The sequence below is a fragment of the Lipotes vexillifer genome, unplaced genomic scaffold (genome assembly GCF_000442215.2).
Source record: "Lipotes vexillifer unplaced genomic scaffold, Lipotes_vexillifer_v1.1 scaffold382, whole genome shotgun sequence".
In the NCBI taxonomy this organism is placed as follows: Eukaryota; Metazoa; Chordata; class Mammalia; order Artiodactyla; family Lipotidae; genus Lipotes; species Lipotes vexillifer.
The window spans coordinates 7,670,949-7,690,941 of NW_006780611.1; the positions used below are offsets into that span (position 1 = coordinate 7,670,949).

Here is a 19,993-nt window from a genome sequence, read left to right on the forward strand (position 1 = left end):
AAAAAAAAAAAAAAAAAAAGCCTGACAATGACAAAAGCCTAAGGACGAGTTCATCACCACATTTCCTTGAGGATTAACTGAGGATGGCAAGGTAGGTCCTCTATGTCCATCTGTCCCCCACTTCACTGGATGACAGAGGCCCAGTTCCCAGGAACAGAATCAGGCCCCTCTGTCACAGGGTGGAGGAATCGTCCCCCTGAAAATCCCCTGGCCCTCTAAAACACTCTTACGTCTATTTTAATCCACTAGCATCTTTTTAGAACAGCCTCAATTCTGCTTTCTTTCTCTATGGAAGGGTTTCTCAACTATGGCACGACTGACAGTTTGGGCCAGATGACTCTTTAGTGTGGAGGCTGTCTTCTGCACTGTAGGATGTGTGACAGTTTTTTTGGCCTCTACCCACTAGGTAACAGTAAACCACACCCCACCCCAGGTTATGACAACCTACAATGTCTCTAGACATTCCCTAGGGGACAAAATCAACCCCTCACCCCACCTCCAGCGAGAACCACTCTTCTATGCCAACAATGAAAATGGAACATCTCTTGTCTGTACTAATCTGGAAAATGCTAAAAGTTATTGATTGGACTTTTCTGGTTAGTGCAGAGTTGGAATAAGAAGGCAAAGGAAAAATTTTAGGGGGAGGGTTAATTTTGCTGATAAAAATTAAAACCAAAGGGCAGTTTTTTGATTAATTTTTTTAAAGCAAAGACAAAATGGTGAGCACTTCTTTGTCAAGTTATCTCAAAGCAAGCTTCTATGTTAACTCTCCTAAGCATGATGAAGAGCAGGGGGAAGTGTTTTGCAGATTAAAGCAAAATCTATTATTTTTCCACTGAGCTGTGATCTGAGAGCTGTAAGAATAAATCGTGTTTTCTGGGGAAAAGTATTTGTATAAGGTTGCACAGTGATGAGGACAGTGGTTTCAACCCTGACTACACATTAGAACCAGATGGGAACCTGGCCAGAGCTTCTCACATTTTGATGTGCACTCCAGTCACCTGGGGCTCCTGTTAAAACTGCAGATTCTGACTCAGTGGGTCTGGGGTGAGGCCTGAGGCTCTGCATTTCTAACAAGCTCCCAGTGCTCTTGTTGATGCCGATGCTGCTGATCCATGGGCCGCATTTTGAGTAGTAAGGCCTACACCACCTGAATCAGATGAACATCCTTGATGTACATTAAGAGGTCTTCACTATAATTAGGTGATGCCAAGTTGCAGGCTACTGCAGATAAAGACTAAGATAGTCCCTTACCTGTAAAACTGAAGTGAGGATACCAGTAAAAAGGAAGCAAAGTGGCAACAGAGAGCAAGTGTGGGACAGTGGCCAGAGCACTGGACGAGAGCCTGGAGACCAGGTCCCATCACTCACTCACAGTGTGGCTTTGTCCACCTGAGCCCATTCGTCAGCTATTAATGGGGATGGGGACACTGTGTACTCATACTGGTTCTCTCGTCCTCCCAGGGCCATGTCACCAGATAGGCAAGTGCGCAGCTCTGTCTGCAGCCATTCAAGTTTCAGGGGCAGCGCTGGTTGGCGCTACCAGCCCCCACTCCTCATCCTCTTGTGGTATCTTATTCATCCCTCCTGTGCCAGCATCTAGTCCAGAACCTGGCACACAGAACAGCAGTGCAAAGACAACTGCCATTTTACCAAATGAGCAAAGAGAGGTCCAGAAAAAAAATATGCTCAAGATCCCACCTGAGATTCCTTCTGAGTCTAAAGGCTAAGCTCTCCCCTGGGCTTATGCACTGAAGAAGAAATGTATGTATTTCTGAAGTCACTGGGCCCGGTAGATCCCAGAGAAATGGCCCAGGGCTAGTTGTCTGTCCTGGAACGAGTGGGTGGAAGGTTCGGGCCACAGCACCGAAGAGTGCCTGAGACCTTCCCTAGGGCCCACATCTCCAAGCTTCTTGCTAACAGACTTTTCCTTGGCAGAGAGGACAGAAGGTCCACCACTGATCTGGAACACCCTTCCTCAGCAGGGACCGCTGTACCCTAAATGACTCGATCCTGCCACCACCACGACCAACCATCCTTCCCCAAGCACCTCCTACGCTGCCTGAAAGGGGCAGGCGGCACCAGAAGCACCAACACTCTCTCGCAGTCTCCACAGCTCGCCCTGCAGCCTTACCGTTTGCGGACGACGTTAATGTTCTTCTCGAGCAGGTCATAGCGGATGTACTCACTGGGCTCAAAGTGGCTCATGGCCACCTCGGCCCGCTGGCACAGGACGGAGGCCACATGGTACTGCCGCACACCCAGAGCTTTCTGCAAGAAGGACAGCAGCGACTGTCAGTGGAGTATTCAGAGCGGTCCACCCCTGAGCGACAGCGCAGAATGGTGAAAAAAGCAAAGAATTCAAGTGTCAAGAGCTATTCAGTGACTGCAGCCTCAGTTTCCTCACCTGAGGCACAGGGATGAGACAGTAGCCAAAAGGAACACAGCCTGTGGTAGCAGAAAAGTGTAAGGGATTTACAGTCAGAATTTCTGCATCAAAGTCAAATTCTGTCCACTTAAGAAAATCCTCTATCATCTGAGGACCAAAAAGTTGGGCAATGGGGATACAACCAGTTGTAGCGATCATACAGTTACTGGGAAGGTTGAAGGAGAAAATATGTGGACATTCTCATTAAGCTCTAAAGCACCACCCAAATGGTAGCTGCTATCCTCCCTGCCCTATAAATTCCTTGAGGCTTGGGATCAAGTTTTGTTTGTCTTATTCATCTGTATCTGGACTACCTGGCACATATTTGAGATTTAATAACTAATGGTTGAATAGATGGAAAAATTAGTGAGGAAAACCTATGCATGAGCTTTGGATGTTTCCTCACCCCTTGAAAAGGTGGTGCCTAATCCTGCTACCCTGGAATGTGCAGCAGACTCACCGACTGACTGAACAGAATGTGGCATAGTGATACTAGGGGACCTCTGAGGCTAGGTCACAAAAAGGATTGCTTCTGCCTGGCTCTCTCTTTCTTTGACGGCTCTGGCGGAAGACAGTCTCCACCGCTGTTAAAACATTTCAGCAGGGCTTCCCTGGTGGCACAGTGGTTCAGAGTCCACCTGCCGATGCGGGGGACACAGGTTCGTGCCCCGGTCCGGGAAGATCCCACATGCCGCGGAGTGGCTGGGCCCGTGAGCCATGGCCGCTGAGCCTGCGCATCCGGAGCCTGTGCTCCGCAACAGGAGAGGCCACAACAGTGAGAGGCCCGCGTACCGCAAACAAACAAACAAACAAACAAACAAACAAACAAACAAACAGTTCAGCAGTCCTCAGAGAGGCCCACCTAGAGAGGAACTGAGGCCTCTTGCCAAAAACCAGCACCACCTTGCTAGGCGTGTAAGCACGCCATTTTGCAAGCCAGTGCTCCAGCCTCAGCCCAAGCCCTCAGCTCACCAGGGCCCTGGCCGACAACCTGGACTGCAAGATCTTGAGCGACTCTGAGCCAGAACCACCAGCCAAGACGCTCCCAAATTCCGGGCCCACAGGAACTGTGAGCGAGAAATGTGTATTGTTGTTTTAATCCTCTAAGTTTGGGAGCAACGACTTCTTATGCAGCAACAGATAAGCAACTGTTATGAAGGGGTCTGTATTAGTTCATTTTAAACTGTGGATGACAAACTTCACAGGGTCCATTTTGACCAAGGAGGAATAGATGAACCCAAAGAAGCGACAGAGGGAAAGAACAGTGGTGTTCCCCGTCTAGGAAGTCATACCCTTGGGCAAGGAAAGAGGCAAAGCTCAAGCCACTGCCCCAGGCTCCCTTCTATATGTCACCAGGACATTTAAAGCCAAATCCTGCCGACCTCAGCATCTGAACCAATACAAATGCACAGCTGCCACTTGCTGTTCAGGTGGCCGGCGAGGAGGGCAGACCCCATCAGGAAACAGCACCCCACCCGCCACCCCCTGACCTGCCACAGCAGGAGTGACCTCCCAGTGCAGACTGCAGATCCACCTGCCCTCCAGCTAAAAATCCACCAGGGGACCCTCACTCTCTGCCCTACTGGGTAGGGGTGAAGAACTCACCAATCAAAGGACTTTCCTTTTTTTTTTGGCCTCGCAGCATGTGGGATCTTAGTTCCCCAACCAGGGAACAAACCCGTGCCCCCTGCAGTGGAAGCATGGAGTCTTAACCACTGGACCGCCAGGGGAGTCCCAAAGGACTTTCAACAGCCTGTGCAGAGGAATGTGGGACACTGCAGCTGCAGGTACAGCCGCTGCTACCTGCCGCTGCCATTACAGTGGGAGGCCCAGTGCACAGCGGCAGTCGGGGGGACCTGGACTTCAACCTGGCACACCATTTACTACCTGAGCCATCTAGGACAATTTATCCTCTCTAAGTACTCATTTCCACACAGTGCTATTGTGAGGGCTAGGAGGTAACAGAAAGTACTTGGCACGGTTTCTATTATTACCCCTGTGCATTTATAAGCATACATTCAGCCTCCTCTGTGTTTTTCACACAAATGAGAAGCTATACAAGTTGTTCTGCAACTTGCTTTTTTCACTTATCAACATATATTTGACATCTTTCCAATGTTTATGCACAGATCTATCGCTCTCTTTTTGTAAATTAATTGCCCTTAACTTCAGTTTCCTTAGAAATAAAAATGAGTAGAACAATACCTAGTATCTGGCCCAGTAAGCAAAACAAATAACTGTAATCATAATTATAGTGTAGAGAAAAGGTAAAGTAGCAAATTCCTAACAGTAAGGGGACAATTAAGCAATCTATGGACACATATTAATACTTAAAAATAGATTTAAGTAATAATGCTGACTGGGGAAAAAAGGACAAAATAATTTGTTCATACAGAATACAACTTTGGGATAAAAAAAAAAGAATATTTATTAGTGCCTAGTGTGAGATGAGCACCGTGCTAAGCATCTAATCCTCACAGCCACCCAGTGAAGCGGCGCCTGTGATTAGCCTATTTTCCAAGTGAGGCAACTGAGGCTCTCATGCAGTGACCAAGGCCACAGAGCAGCAACCAGGACCCAACCCAGCCTGACTGGCCCACTTTCTGCTATTGCCCCAGGCCCTCATCCGCAAGCTTTGCCCCTAAAATGGAGATAAACTCAATAGTGTTAATAACAAATCAACCAGCTACATCCTCAATCCTTAATCATGACACTGCTCTGCTTACCAACTATGTGCAAATGTCTGTTCACAACAGCTAGCGCTGCCCAAGAGGACTTCCTGCCATGATGGACACGTCCTAGATCCTCACTGTTCAATATAGTAGCCACCCACCACGCGTGGCTGCAGGGCACCTCAAGTGTGCTGAGGTGACTGAGGAGTGGAATTTTTAATGTTACTCAATTTTAATTAAAGTTAAGTTGCCACATGGGACGGCTCGGGTTTATACATTAATAGGGATTGGAAAGAGTTTTTAGGAAGCCTGAACAACCTGAATGTTCATCAAGTCAATTTTTCTAAAAAGCTATTTGGACCCCATCCCATGCCAGGAGTTCATTGTCCCACACGACCACCAATCCATTTCTGAAAAATTTCAAAATATTCTCCCTCTCTCTGTTTCCTTGCACAGTCTGCTTTTTCAGGTAGCGGGGGTGTCTGCCCTCTGGACGGTATGAAATAAACGCAACCATCTTTCTCAGGATATTGCTTCCCAGACCTGAGGTGCAACAGAATCTCCTGAGTTTGTTAAAAATACACAATCCTGGGACTTCCCTGGCGGTCCAGTGGTTAGGACTCAGCACCTTCACTGCATGGGCCTGGGTTCAATCCCTGGTTGGGGAACTAAGGTCCCGCAAGCCACGAGATATGGCCCAAAACAACGTAACCCTAAACCTTACCCAGGTCAACAACTCAGCTGAGGGCGGGGGTCCCTCAACTATCTCAAGACAGGACTTACCGTCCTCTCTAAACCCCCTCTTCTCTAGGCCAAGGGTAGCCCTGAGTTTTTTCAACTTTTCCTTTACGTGGCATGTTTCTAAATCCTGCAATAGCCCAACCATGTCCTGTGCTGAGGGCAAAGGGACAGTCACCTCCTTTGCTGAGCTTGTGGCTGTCCACCTCACTGCTGACACATGCATCACTCCCTTCCTCCTAACCCCTCAATAGCCACCTTCCTCACTGACCGCTCAAGCCACACTGTACTACAGACTTGGTTTTCTGTGCAGAGCTCTACCTTAATCTTGGTTTAATTTCAGCACCAGTTTCTGTCTACCTCCAGCCCTCTGTGGTCTACAGGAGTCCGGGTCAGTCACCCCAGGTCCTGATAGGCTGGCCTTCCCAGTGCATGTCAGCCACACATGCAGTAAGCACAACTCTCAGGCTGTTCATCCAAGTCTCAGTACAAATGTGACCCATTCCAGGCCAGGCTCCCCAGGGTGGACGTTTGGTCAAGCCAACAGTGATCTATTTAGTGACAATCCCCAGGTCCGGGTCTTCAACCCACAACAATAACCACCTGACTAAAATGTCACTAAGCCATAGTTTCTGTTTCGAGACTAGGGACAGCCTGACTGACCCGTCAGTTGCCCTACAGAAATCAACACTCACACTCCGTTTCACTAATCTACTAATCGCAACAAGAAAGTAAGAAGATGTTAGCCTGGCTGTGAGACCTTAAGCAATTTGTTCCTCCAGGCCTGAGTTTTTCACACCTGTAAAGGGTGAAATCTCAGCCTTGTTCCCTGTTTCAGAGCCGAACTGTGAGAGGTTTAAAGTGTATGAAATGTCATGTATAACTCTGAAGAGGCTGATCATACTAATATGCTTACCCCAAAGACTGACTTCAAGGGCAAGGATACCATGTATCATTCATTCAGGACCACATATATCTCACATATAAAATGAAGACTAGGCTATGGGTAGTCTTAAATAAAACAGCCTTACTTATTAAGTACCTGCTCCATGCCAAGAATTTTCTGTGCCTAATTTTGAATTCCATAGTGGTACAAGGTAATTGTTATTCCCATCTTACAGATTTGGAAACTGAAGATCAGAGAGGTTAAGTCAGAAATCTTACATGTGACAGTGAATCCAGGATGCAAGTGCAGACCTGTCTCTTTCTAGGATGAGCCAATTCCCCTGGATTCTGCTACCCGCTAATCCCACATAGCCTATCCTTTCCCATTGGAAGGTAGCATGGTGTGATGATTCAGATTGAAGACCTGTAGTCAGATTGCCCAACCCAGCAACATCACTAACCCGCTGTGGCCCTAGAGAAGTTATTTAGCCTCACCAAGCCTGAGCTTCCCCACAGAGAAAGTGGAGATAAACATGTTAATAGTAAATGAAATAGTCTACTTTAAGTGCTTGGCACAGAGCGGGTTCATATGTGCTCAATGTATGTGATTTTTAAAAAATTAATTTATTTGTTTTTATTTTTGGCTGTGTTGGGTCTCTGCTGCTGTGCACAGGCTTTCTCTAGTTGCGGCGAGCGGGGGCTACTCTTCATTGTGGTGCGCAGGCTTCCCATTGTCGTGGCTTCTCTTGTTGCGGAGCACGGCTCTAGGTGCATGGGCTTCAGTAGTTCTGGCGCACAGGCTTAGTGGCTCCGCGGCATGTGGGATCTTCCCAGGCCAGGGATTGAACCCATGTCCCCCGCATCGGCAAGCGGATTCTTAACCACTGCACCTCCAGGAAAGCCCTCAATGTATGTTATATTGTATTATTTTCATGGAGGAGACAGACACACAATTAGATGTGATGAGGTTGTTGTGCTCCTTTTCTGGATTCTGGCAGAAGGGGTATGCCTCTTCTTTTGCTTACTGCAAACATAGCTTTTGGCTGTTCAGCATTTTTCAGAAGCCTTAGCTCATCTGGGCCTTTGACATTCTTGACCCCTTTCTGATGTATTCCAGCTGCCACAGTGTTTCTCCTTAGTTACTTGCCCTCCTTCCAACTTTGGCTAAGACATTCTAAAAATCTAAGCTGAGCTCTGTAGCAGCATCTCTTCTGTCTCTCCTTCAGACTACTTGCAATTTGTTAGAATTTGCCTTGGAAAACCTCCCATCCCTCTGAAACCCCTTCTGCTTACGGGATCCTGGCAGAGAGACCTCATCTATTTGGTCTCTGAATAATTCAGAAACTTGCTTTCCTCCAGGGCACCAAACATGCTGAACTTCCGTAGCCAGTACAAAGTCTAAAAGGATCTGCCACTGGGCCTTTGCACATGCCGTTTCTTCTGCTTAGAATGTTCTCTGCCCACCCCCTTCTCAATCTACCCTTTGTGTAGGTAATTCCCATTGATCCTTCAAGTTCCAAATTAATTTCACTTTCTTAGGGAACCTTCTTGAACTCTCAGCCCAAGCAGAGCCTCCTATCATCTATGCCCATTTGCTACTTCCTGACGTTCATTTGTGAGATGATATCTGTCTCCACTAGTCTGTAAGATCCACTAAGGGAGGGACTGTGTCTGTTCATTCATAATAAAATTCCCCATGCCTGAACACCAGGTCTGATACACAGGTGCTACATAAATATCAGTTAATTAAACCAATGAATGTTGCTTTTACTTTACCAACCAGTTCTCCCTTATTGAGCAAGGTTAAATACAGAGCAAGTTTGGTTAACCTTGTGAGAACAAATAGTTAACAGGACAAATCAATAATTTGCCAGGCTCAGATGCTTGTGGTTAGACTGTAAACAGGTTGAACATTTTTGAAAGACAATTAGGCAATACCTATTAAAATGTAAAACGTTTGTACCTTTTGACTAGCTTTCCCTCTTCCAGGAAGCTATCTTATAAAAATACTCACTTAAATGAGTGTAGAGACTAGCAAAGACGCTCTCTACATCACTGTTTTTATTTATTTATTTAGACAACTGTTCTTTATCTAGCTTCACATTTGGATTGATGGTCTTCGTTGCCACGTGCGGGCTTTCTCTAGTTGCAGCAAGCGGGGCTGCTCTTTGTTGCAGTGTGCGGGTTTTTCATTGCGCTGGCTTCTCTTGTTGCGGAGCACAGGCTCTAGGCGCGCAGGCTCAGCAGTTGCGGCGCACGGGCTTATTTCCATGGCATGTAGGAGCTTCCCAAACCAGGGTTCGAACGCGTGTCCCCTGCACTGGCAGGTGGATTCTTAACTACTGTGCCACCAGGGAAGTCCCCATCACTGTTTTTAAAAGAACAACACACTTGTCCAAAAATAGGGCACTGATTGAATAAATTCTGGTTCATCCACGAAGGAATGCCATTCTACACCTTTTTAAATATTCAAGAATAAGATGATGGTGGTGGTCTAACAACACTGTGAATGTAGTTAACGTCACTGAAATGAACAGTTAAAAATGGTTAAAATGTCAAACTTTATTATGTATTTTACCATGATTTAAAAAAAGAAGTAGAGGGGGACTTCCCTTGTGGCGCAGTGGATAAGACTCTGAGCTCCCAATGCAGAGGGCCCTGGTTCGAACTCTGGTCAGGGAACTACATCGCACATAATGCTGCAACTAAGAGTTCGCATGCCGCAACGAAGGAGCCCACCTGCCACAACTAAGATCCGGTGCCACCAAATAAATACATAAATAAACATTTTTTAAAAAAGAATATTTAAAAAATAAAACTTTAAAAAGAAGCAGATCTACCTTTACTGGCAGGAAAAAAATTTCATGACACATTCAATGAAAATAAGAAATAGCAAAATAGTGCCATGGTATAGGCCCATTTCTGTATAATAACAGTAATTAACAAATGTAAATATGTTTAGGAAAAAATTGAAATGATATGCCTAAACTGTTCACAGCAATTATCTCTAGAGATTAGAATTATGGGCACTTTTATGTTCTAGGCTAAGTATTTCTGTAACTTTTAAATGCTGCATGATATATGCGAGTTTCTTTTGTAATCGGGGGAAAAAAAAGAATGAACAAAACAAATTGGTGCAGAAAAGCATGCTGACTGTAGTGTAGTGTACATAGCAGGATCAGTCAGGAGCACTTAGACAATAATCAAGTGTTCTGGTTTTTAAAAATGTGCAAACCCTTTGTTTCAGCAAGTTAACTTACAGGAATTTATCACGACTAAGTAAAAGGAAAAAAATGCACCTTCACACTAGAGGAATCTGGTTACCACCAGCTCAACCCAGAGATCAAACAGCATCACCAACAGCAAGACTACCTTACATTCGTGCCTCCCGATGGGACAGCGTCACCTATGAAGAATTCTTGTCAAAAAATGTTTAACCTGAATCTAAGAAAGCTTTGGGACCTTACTTCCAGTTTAAGGGAAATGCAAGGAATAAAAGAATAATCAATTACATCCAGAATGCGAACAGTCTACGAGAATCTGGGCTAGTCCCTTTCAAGTCAATGTCATGGGGAAAAACGGTGTGTGTGTGACGGGGTGGGAGTGGGGAGGTGCTGTTCTAGATTAAGAGACTAAAAAAGTAAAATCAGGGCTTCCCTCGTGGCGCAGTGGTCGAGAGTCCGCCTGCCGATGCGGGGGACATGGGTTCATGCTCCGGTGCGGGAAGATCCCACATACCGCGCAGCGGCTGGTCCCGTGAGCCATGGCCGCTGAGCCTGCGCGTCCGGAGCCTGTGCTCTGCAACGGGAGAGGCCACAACAGTGAGAGGCCCGCGTACCGCAAAAAAAAAAAAAGTAAAATCAATGCAGCATGCAAATTTTTTATCAGGTCTTGATTTGAAAAGAGATAGCTACCAAAGACATTTCTGGGAGAAGTGGGGAAGTTAAGAAAATGATACTGTAGTTATACAGCTAATTGACTTAGTTTTAAGAGATGAATGTTGTTGATGCTTTTAGGAATGAGGTGTCACAATGCCTTTAATTTCTTCTGAAGTGGTCCAGAAAAAAAAATAATAAAAAATATATAGATGGGGGGGGTGGGATGAATTGTGAGACTGGGATTGACACATATACACTATCGATACTATGTATAAAATAGATAACTAATGAGAACCTATTGTATAGCACAGAGAACTGTACTCAATGCTCTGTGGGGACCTAAATGGGAAGGAAATCCAAAAAAGATATATAAATATATATATATATATATATATATATATAAATGTATAAGCTGATTCACTTTGCTCTACAGTAGAAACTAACACAATATTGTAAATCAACTATACCCCAATAAAAATTTAAAAATATATATATAGATGAAGCAAATAAGGCAAAATGTTGATAACTGTTGACTCTAGATGGTAGGTATATGGGTGTTCTTTGTACTATTTTCTACTTTTACTTATGTGTAAAAATTCATGACAAAAAAGCTTTTAAGTAAGGCAGCAAGTATGGTTAAATCCATGCGCTAGACATAATGGTTTAAATTTCCTTCATGATTTTTTTCTAAATTTTCCAAATTTTCTACAAATGAATCATTATAATACTTCTTATAATTAAAAAGAATGTAACCAACATTAGTTTTTAATTAAAAATTAAATGCTCGGAACCAAAGATAAATATCCTTGCAGACTGCTTGCTGTGGACTGAAAGCAAAATAATTCAATCTTTTTATAAAGCAGCTTGTCGATAAGACGTCCACAGGAACATCCATACCTTTGACTCAGTAATTCCATATCTGAGACTCTATCTTCAAGTATGTAAAGGTAATGAACATTATAAAAAATGGTTTGGGTTAAGACAGAAAATTATTTTCTCCTATAATTCCCCAAATTTGTATTAAGGTAATACTGTGTGGATGGAAAGAGACTGACAGCAAGCTGTTTTTAGCTGATGTAGAGAGAACCAAAGTTCCCTAATATCACTATAGGTTTCTTCTTGAACTCCAATTTTGAAATCCAACATTCAGGTGAAGGTATCAAGCTCAGAGTGCCCGCCCCATGGGTCATTTCTCTGTGTGCAGTATGGTGGACAGTGAGATTCCCCCTGTGACAGGAGGTGGTGGGGGCCAAGAAGGAACATTCAGGGGTTGGGAGTCCAGAGATCTGGCCTCCGAGTTCGGTCACAAAGCACCCCTGTACAAATAATCTAGCCTTTCTGTGCCTTCTTTTTCATTTCTTTCTTTTTTTAAAAAAATATTTATTTATTTGGCTGCGCCAGGTCTCAGTTGCAGTTCGTGGGATCTTCGTTGCCGCATGCAGAATCTTTAGTTGCAGCATGTGGGATCTTTAGTTGTGGCATGCGAACTCTTAGTTGCAGCATGTGGGATCTAGTTCCCTGACCAGGGATCGAACCTGGGCCCCCTGCACTGGCAGGGAGGAGTCTTAGCCACTGGATCACCAGGGAAGTCCCTCCATTTCTATAAAATGGGAGAAGCAGATCATTCTGGCTGCATCAAAATCACCTGGGAGGTTTCACTGAAACAGCTTCTAGGCCCCAAGGGCTCCCAGACCTCTCAATCAGAATCACCTGAGGTGGAGCCTTAAGCATCAATAAAGATTACAGGTTACTCTGATACAGCCATATCTGGGAACCACCGGACTAGATGTTCTCCAAAGTTCCTTCCAGCTCAGAGATTCTATAAATATTCCTCCCCAGTAAGCAGGTATCAGATAAACCCACTTACTCCCAAAGGCCTAGGGGAAAGCATAGCAACGTCAGAACAGATTAATCTGTAGCAAGGAAGAAAACCCCCAGAGCTCAGGTCTTTCTGGAGTAGCCACAGCCTTCGCCTTCATTTACACACAGATGTGGATGTAAAGGTATGCATATGTGCACACATCAAATGCAACCCAGCATGGTGTCACAGAAAGAACACCAGATTCAGAACGCTACCCATTATTAGCTCCCTGTATGGTCAAACTGTTTACTCTATTTTAAAATACTTATAAAATACGAAGAATAATCCCTGTCATTTAACAAATAATGCCAGAAATTGTTTCCATATGGCTCCCAAACTTTTTCAAGTTAAGGCACACGAACAAAATAATTCTTTTTGGTAAACAGACCAGGTTGCTGCTGGAAGACAACTGGCAGCCTTAGTTGCTGGGGGATGGGGGGGGGGGTCATTATCTCTGCACACCTGTATGTTATTTGCTACAGCACACCTGGGGAAAGCTTAGCTGTACCACATTAGACTCTAGAACACCACCACGCTCTCCCTGCCCTCAAGACCACAGTATGGTGGGATAAGACAAACAGAAGGTGTGGTAGTGTGTTAGAGTGGCTATTGTATGCGTTAGGTACAGGGGTCAGTGAAGGCAGGGAAATACGAGTGGTCGAGTGAAAAAGAGGCTAAGGCCTCCTCAGGGCTCAAACAAGACCATGTTTGGGTTCAAATCAAAAACATTGGCTACAGATGCAAAAACCAGAACCTCTCCATCACCCAAAGCAAGCCCCAAACACACTGAGCAGCTGCTCCTTTTTCTTTTCACCCTCCCTGTCCCAGCTGCTGGCAATCACTGATCTGCTGTCTGTTTCTATGGATTTGTCTGTTCTAGATATTTCATGTAAATGAAATCATACAATAGGTGGCCTTCTGTGTCTGGCTTTTTTCATTTAGCATTCTATGTTATCTTTTTTTGAAGGCCACTTGCACCCCATTAATTTCATGATCCAAAAACAGTCCGAACATAGGCAGTCCGAAAACACTATCTTAGAGAACTTCCAATTAAAAATATTAGTTACATAAAATGTACGGTGATGGACGGTAACTAGTCTTGTGGTGGTGATCACTTTGCAATACGTACAAATATATAATCATCATGCTGTGTACCTGAAACTAATACAATGTTGTATGTCAATTATAACTCAATTTAAAAAAATATTACATGGGCTTCCCTGCTGGTGCAGTGGTTTAGAGTCCGCGTGCCAATGCAGGAGACATGGGTTCGTGCCCTGATCCGGGAGCATCCCACATGCCACAGAGCGGCTGGGCCCATGAGCCATGGCCGCTGGGCCTGCGCATCCGGAGCCTGTGCTCCGCAACGGGAGAGGCCACAACAGTGAGAGGCCTGCGTACCGCAAAAAAAGAAAAAAACAAAAAAAATTACTTACAACATCAAAGGCAAACAGCGACAACGAATGACAGTCACCGGAGGCCTTTGCAGAGCATCACCAGGCTCTCTGCAGCATTCCACCTACTATTGTACCAGAGGACCCCAAACCTCAGCCCACCCACTTGATGCCTGCCTGCACACACCTATCCACCAGGAAAATGGAGAAAATAAAGACAATGTAGCAAGTTTTTTTAAAAAGTCAAATTTATTACATTTAAAACATGTTCTTTGTTCTGAGTCTTTCCTTCCTATACCTTTGATGTTAAAAAGGCCCTTTTAAGAAATAATGGTGATAACAGAGAATGATATAGTGGTTTTTTTGTTTTTGTTCTGGTTGTTGTTATTTTGGTGTCCTTACTTCAAAAAATTTAAAACCTGCAACCTCACATTGATCCTCTCAATTCTGTGTGTACGCTTTGGTGCCCTCTATCATGCAACTTTCCCAGAACAAGACTGTCTTTGGGGGACAGTAGCAGTCACTGGAGAAGTAAGATACAAGGATGAAGAAAAAGCTAGGTTTTTATATTAACTTTATAATCTCAGTAGCAGCCAGAAATATGAGAAATGATAAGCAGGGCTGACTCTGGTGAAAAACATCTATCTTCACTGTCATTCGCTCTGTCCCCCCTCCCTCCTACTACCAAACCTTACCCATTTGTTTACTCATTCGTCTGTCCATCTATCAACTAGTTACTGAGTGACTACGGGTGCCAGGCACTGAGGCACTGAGGATACAGCAATGAACAAAATGGTCCAATACTCCCTGCCTTCTTGGGACTGACATTCCGGGAGGATAAGGGCGGGGAGGGGACAGACAAGTAGACACAGAGAAACAAGTAAAACCTCAGTCAGATATTGGTAAGTGTCATGAGAGAATGAAGCAGGAGCCCTGGGAGAGGGAGCCAGGGAAGTAGGGTGAGGTGCAATTTAAAGTAGGAGAGGGGCTTCCCTGGTGGCGCAGTGGTTGAGAGTCTGCCTGCCGATGCAGGGGACACGGGTGCGTGCCCCGGTCCGGGAGGATCCCACATGCCGCGGAACGGCTGGGCCCGTGAGCCATAGCCACTAAGCCTGCACGTCCGGAGCCTGTGCTCCGCGACGGGAGAGGCCACAACAGTGAGAGGCCCGCGTACTGCAAAAAAAATAAAAAATAAAAATAAAGTAGGAGAGTTGGGAAGGGCTTCAGTGAGAAGGTGACATTGAACAACAACCTGACAAAAGGTCAACCTACAGGGAATCTGAAGGAAGAGTATTCTAGACAGAAAGTTTAAGGATCCTCCAAAGTGAGGTAGTGCCCGTTCTGCTCAAAGAACAACAAGGAGAGACATCTGTATACCCACGTTGATAGCAGTATTATTCGTAATAGCCAAAAAGTGGAAGCAACCCACCCAAGTGTCCATTGATGGATGATGGAGAAACAGAATGTGGTACATAAAATGGAATATTAGTTAGACTTAACAAAGGATGTGTAAAAGCCTAAAAAAGAATGTGACACATGCTACAACACAGATGAACCTTGAAGACATTATGCTAAGTGAAATAAGCCAGTCACAAAAGGACAAATACTGTGTGATTAGTTATATGAGGTACCTGGAGTAATTAAGTCCACAGAGACAGAAAGCAGAATAGTGGGCACCAGGGGTTGGGGGAAGGGGGAAATGGGGAGTTAGTGTCTAATGGCTACAGTCTCAGTTTGGGAAGATGAAAAAGTTCTGGAGATGACTGGTGGTGATAGTTGTGCAACAATGTGAATGTACTTGATGCTACTGAACTGTACACTTAAAATTCTTAAAATGGTAAATATTTAAAAGTAAAAAATATATAGGGGGGGAAAAAAGGAACAGCAAGGAAGCCAGTATGGCCAGAGCAGAATAAACAAGGAAGAGTACAGTAAGAGGTAAGACCAAGATTGCATAGGACCTAGGGACTTCTCTGGTGGTCCAGTGGCAAAGAATTCACCTTGCAATGCAGAGGACACAGGTTCGATCCCTGCTCAGGGAACTAAGATCCCACATGCCATGGGGCAACTAAGCCCACGTGCCACAACTACTGAGCTCGTGCACCTCAACTACAGAGCCTGCGTGCCGCAAACTACAAAGCCCACCCGCCCAGTCTACACGCCACGAGAGAAGAGAAAACCCGCAGGCCACAACTAGAGAGAAGCCCACGCGCCACAACGAAAGATCCTGCATGCCTCAACGAAGACCCACATGCCACAACTAAGATCTGACACAGCCAAAAATAAATAAAACAAATAAATAATAAACAAATCTTTAAAAAAAAAGAAAAGGTGGCATAGGACCTTGTAGAATACAGTAAAGATTCTGGACTGTACTCTGAGTGAGAAAAGAAGCTAACAGAGAATTCTGAATGAGAATTACATGGTCCTACTTATTTATAAGGACCATTCTGGCTGCTGTACATAGAATAGAAGGAAGCAGGGAAACCAGATAGGAGGCCAACACAATATCCCAGTCAAAGATGGTGGTGATTTGGACCAGAGTGGTAATGGTGGAGGTGGTGAGAAGGGGTTGGAGTCTGGATAGTCTCTGAAAGTACTAACAATAGGATTTGCTAACAAACTGGCCAAGAGGCATGAGAGGAAAGTCAAAAATACCACTGAGGTTTGGGGCCTGAGTAACTGGAAGAATGGAGTTACTATAAACTGAAATGGGGAAGGCAATAGGAAGAGCAGGCTTGGGGGTGAGATCGGGAGTTTTTCTGTCTGACACCCAAGTGGAGATGTCAAGTAGGCAGTTGGAGTCTCATCCTAAGTCCCATCCCTCTAGAACTTGGCTAATTAAATGGTTCACCTAGAATCATAGATTATCAAAACCCAAAGTGTCCCCAGATCACCAGGTATCTTTTCTTCACGTGACAGATGAAGAGTGCCCCAGGTCACGTACCTAGTTAACAGCAGTTTGGAGCAGAACTCAAGTCACTTAATTCTCAAGTCAACACTTTTTCCACCACACTACCACCCTAATTAAAACTGAAGCAGGGACTTCCCTGGTGGCGCAGTGCATAAAACCCCACGCTCCCAACACAGGCAGCCTGCATTCAATGCCTGGTCAGGGAAGTAGATCCCACATGCATGCTGCAGCTAAGAGTTCACATGCCACAACTAAGGAGCCTGTAGGGCACAACTAAGGAGCTGGCGAGCCGCAACTAAGGAGTCCTGGAGCCGCAACTAAGGAGCCAGCCTGCTGCAACTAAGACCCCATGCAACCAAATAAATAAATAAATATTAAAAATAAATAAAGTTACTCTTTTAAAAAAAAAAACTGAAGTAGTACTGATTCATTAAATATTTATCCAGCCCCAGACTTTGTGCTGTGGTGCCTGAATTAGTGAGATAAGCAAGACGACACAGTCCCTCCCATTGCTGAACTTACAATCTAGTGAAGAAGACAGATATCAAGTAATCACTAAAGAAACTATGGAAGCAACAATATGAGAAGTGCTATGAAAGAAAGGTTAAGCAGCTATAACGCTATAACAGTATAAAGCTGGAGAACCTAATCTAGACTAGGGGAAGGGCTTTTCCAAGAAAGTGATATTTAATCTGAGAACTGAACCTAAGAGTTAGCCAGGCAAAGAAAGTGCAGTTTAGGAAAAGGAATCCAGAGAACCTGGCAGGCGGAGAGAACAGCATGTGCAAAGGCCCTGTGGCAGGGAAGCACCTGTAGTTGAAAGAAGAAAGAGAAAGCCAGCTTGGCTAGAGCAAAGTGAGCAAAGGGCAGTGGAAACGGCAGAAAATAAGGCTAAGAGGTAAAATGAGGCCAGGTATCATGACGGACCTTGCAGGTGTATGAGAAAAGCACTGCAGCAACCTTGAACTATATATCTGAGTCTTGGCAGAATACCTCGGAACACCAGACGGTAGAAGGCCTCTAAAGGAGTTGTGAGGCCCTCTCCCACTTGCTCCTTATCTCCCTGGGAGGCAGTCATGAGACAGTTTCTCCTCGCCTCCCACGATCTGATGAGGTATAGAGCTTTCTGCCCTGGACTCTTCAGACTAGAGCTGCAGGATATAAACCCGCTTAGTGGCGTCAAGGCTGTCACAACTTTCAGTGCAGTCATCAGCTCCTTTTGTTTTGGTGCCACCCTTTTCGGTGTATGCAACTAGGACCCAAGGAGCTGGCAACTTCAGCTTACTCTTCTCAGTCTGTATATAAGTAACGAACCGTCAGAATATGCAAGTGGTTCATTGTACCTTTACCAATCAATTGGTCAGGCTTTGATTTTTTCGTATGAGCTTTACAGTAGGACATGCTAAATGTTTAACTTGATTCTAAAAGCAATGGGAAGAACTTTCCTGGTGGCACAGTGGTTAAGAATCCACCTGACAGTGCAAGGGACATGGGTTCAATCCCTGGTCCGGGATGATCTACATGCCACGGAGCAACTAAGCCTGTGCACCACAACTACTGAGCCTGTGCTCTAGAGCCCACGAGCCACAACTACTGAGCCCATGTGCCACAACTACTGAAGCCCGCGCGCCTAGAGCCCGTGCTCCGCAACAAGAGAAGCCACCACGATGAGAAGCCCGCACACCGCAACGAAGAGTAGCCCCGCTCACCGCAACTAGAGAAAGCCCATGTGCAGCAACGAAGACCCAATGCAGCCAAAGATAAATAAAATTTTAAAAAATAAAAGCAATGGGAAGCCACTGAAGCAGGATTGTATCTGCATTTAAAAAAAAAAGTCACTGTGGCTGCCATGTAGATAATGCATTCAAGAGGGGTAAAAGTATTCAATGGAGTAGGCTGATGGTGGCTTATCATGTAACCTATTTCTTATAAGCACATTTGTATTTTAACACTTGAACACCTATTCTGTGCCAAGCAATAGGACACAGACACCAAGAGGAATAAGATAGTCCCTACACTTATATACCTTAGTCTGACCACAATCAGCAGTAAATGTAACCCACTGTGACCTGCTTGAGGAAGGAAACACACACAAGGGGCAGGAGTACAGGAGACTGAACAATTAGCTCTGCTTGGGATGCCCAGGCAAGACTTCCCTGACCAGGGCTGTGGAGGTTAAATAAGGGTTTGCAAGGCACTCAGAAGACAGATAGTACATAAAAAGATACAGAATCATCAAAGTGAAGTGTGCAGGAGCTACAGGTCACTCAAAATGGTGTGAGGTAAAAGACAAAGCAGGAAATGGTGGAAGGTCAGGCTAGAAACCCAGCAGGTTTGATTCAGGAGCCTGAATTATGACCTGGGGTTTATTTACACAGTGAAAAGAACTTAGATATAGCTCAAAGGCCCAGCTCTACCATTTATTAGTTGTGTGGTGTCAAGCAGGTTTCATCTTTGAACCCAGTTTCTTTCTCTCTTTTTAAAATTTTTATTGGAGTACAGTTGATTTACAATGCTGTGTTAGTTTCAGGAGTACAGCAAAGGGACTCAGTTATACATATACATACCTCCACTCTTTTTTAGATTCTTTTCCATATAGGCCATCAGAGAGTATTGAGTAGATAGACTTCCCTGTGCTATACAGTAGGTCCTTATTAGTTATCTGTTTTATATATGAACCCAGTTTCTTCACTTGGAAAAAGGGAATAAATACCCACAGTATTAAGTGAGGTCTGAAATTATGTGAATGAGCTCCCAAATAATAGCAATTATTATGTAAAATGCTACAAAGCAGGTTGTTGGGGTTTTGTTGTTGTTGTTGTTGTTGTTGTTGTTTTTAAGCAGGTTGTTTTTTATTTTTTAAATAGCCTTTACTAGGGTTTTTCCTCCCATTCAAAAAAGGAGGGCAGATTTCATGGAGAAAATTTAGACAACACATAAAACAACACAATTTTACAACTCCCCAGAGCCCATCCAGGAGTACTTACCCCAAGACCCCTCCACCAGACCCCCGGCCTGATGCCAGGTACCCTGTGGTATTTAACAGTGACTCCAAGAGAGGCACTAAACACCAGTCTGTGCTGAATCTACACCTCCCCATAGTCCCTGGCACCAGGATACATACTGAACCCAAACTGAACAGGTGGTAGGGCTGAGATTTCTAAGCAAAGACAATGATAATAATAATAATTACTAGTAGTAGTAATAGTGATACTTAATACTT

At 44.7% G+C, this 19,993-nt stretch overlaps 1 protein-coding gene across 1 annotated transcript in view; it reads right to left on the reverse strand.

Annotated features, from left to right (window-relative positions):
• The window catches only part of ACO2 (aconitase 2), a 53,957-nt gene that overhangs the window by 23,121 nt on the left and 10,843 nt on the right, over positions 1 to 19,993 (reverse strand). The window contains exon 2 of the mRNA XM_007453972.1: positions 2,135 to 2,271. Within this exon, the coding sequence (XP_007454034.1) occupies positions 2,135 to 2,271 (137 nt within the window). The remainder of the gene's footprint in view (positions 1 to 2,134; positions 2,272 to 19,993) is intronic.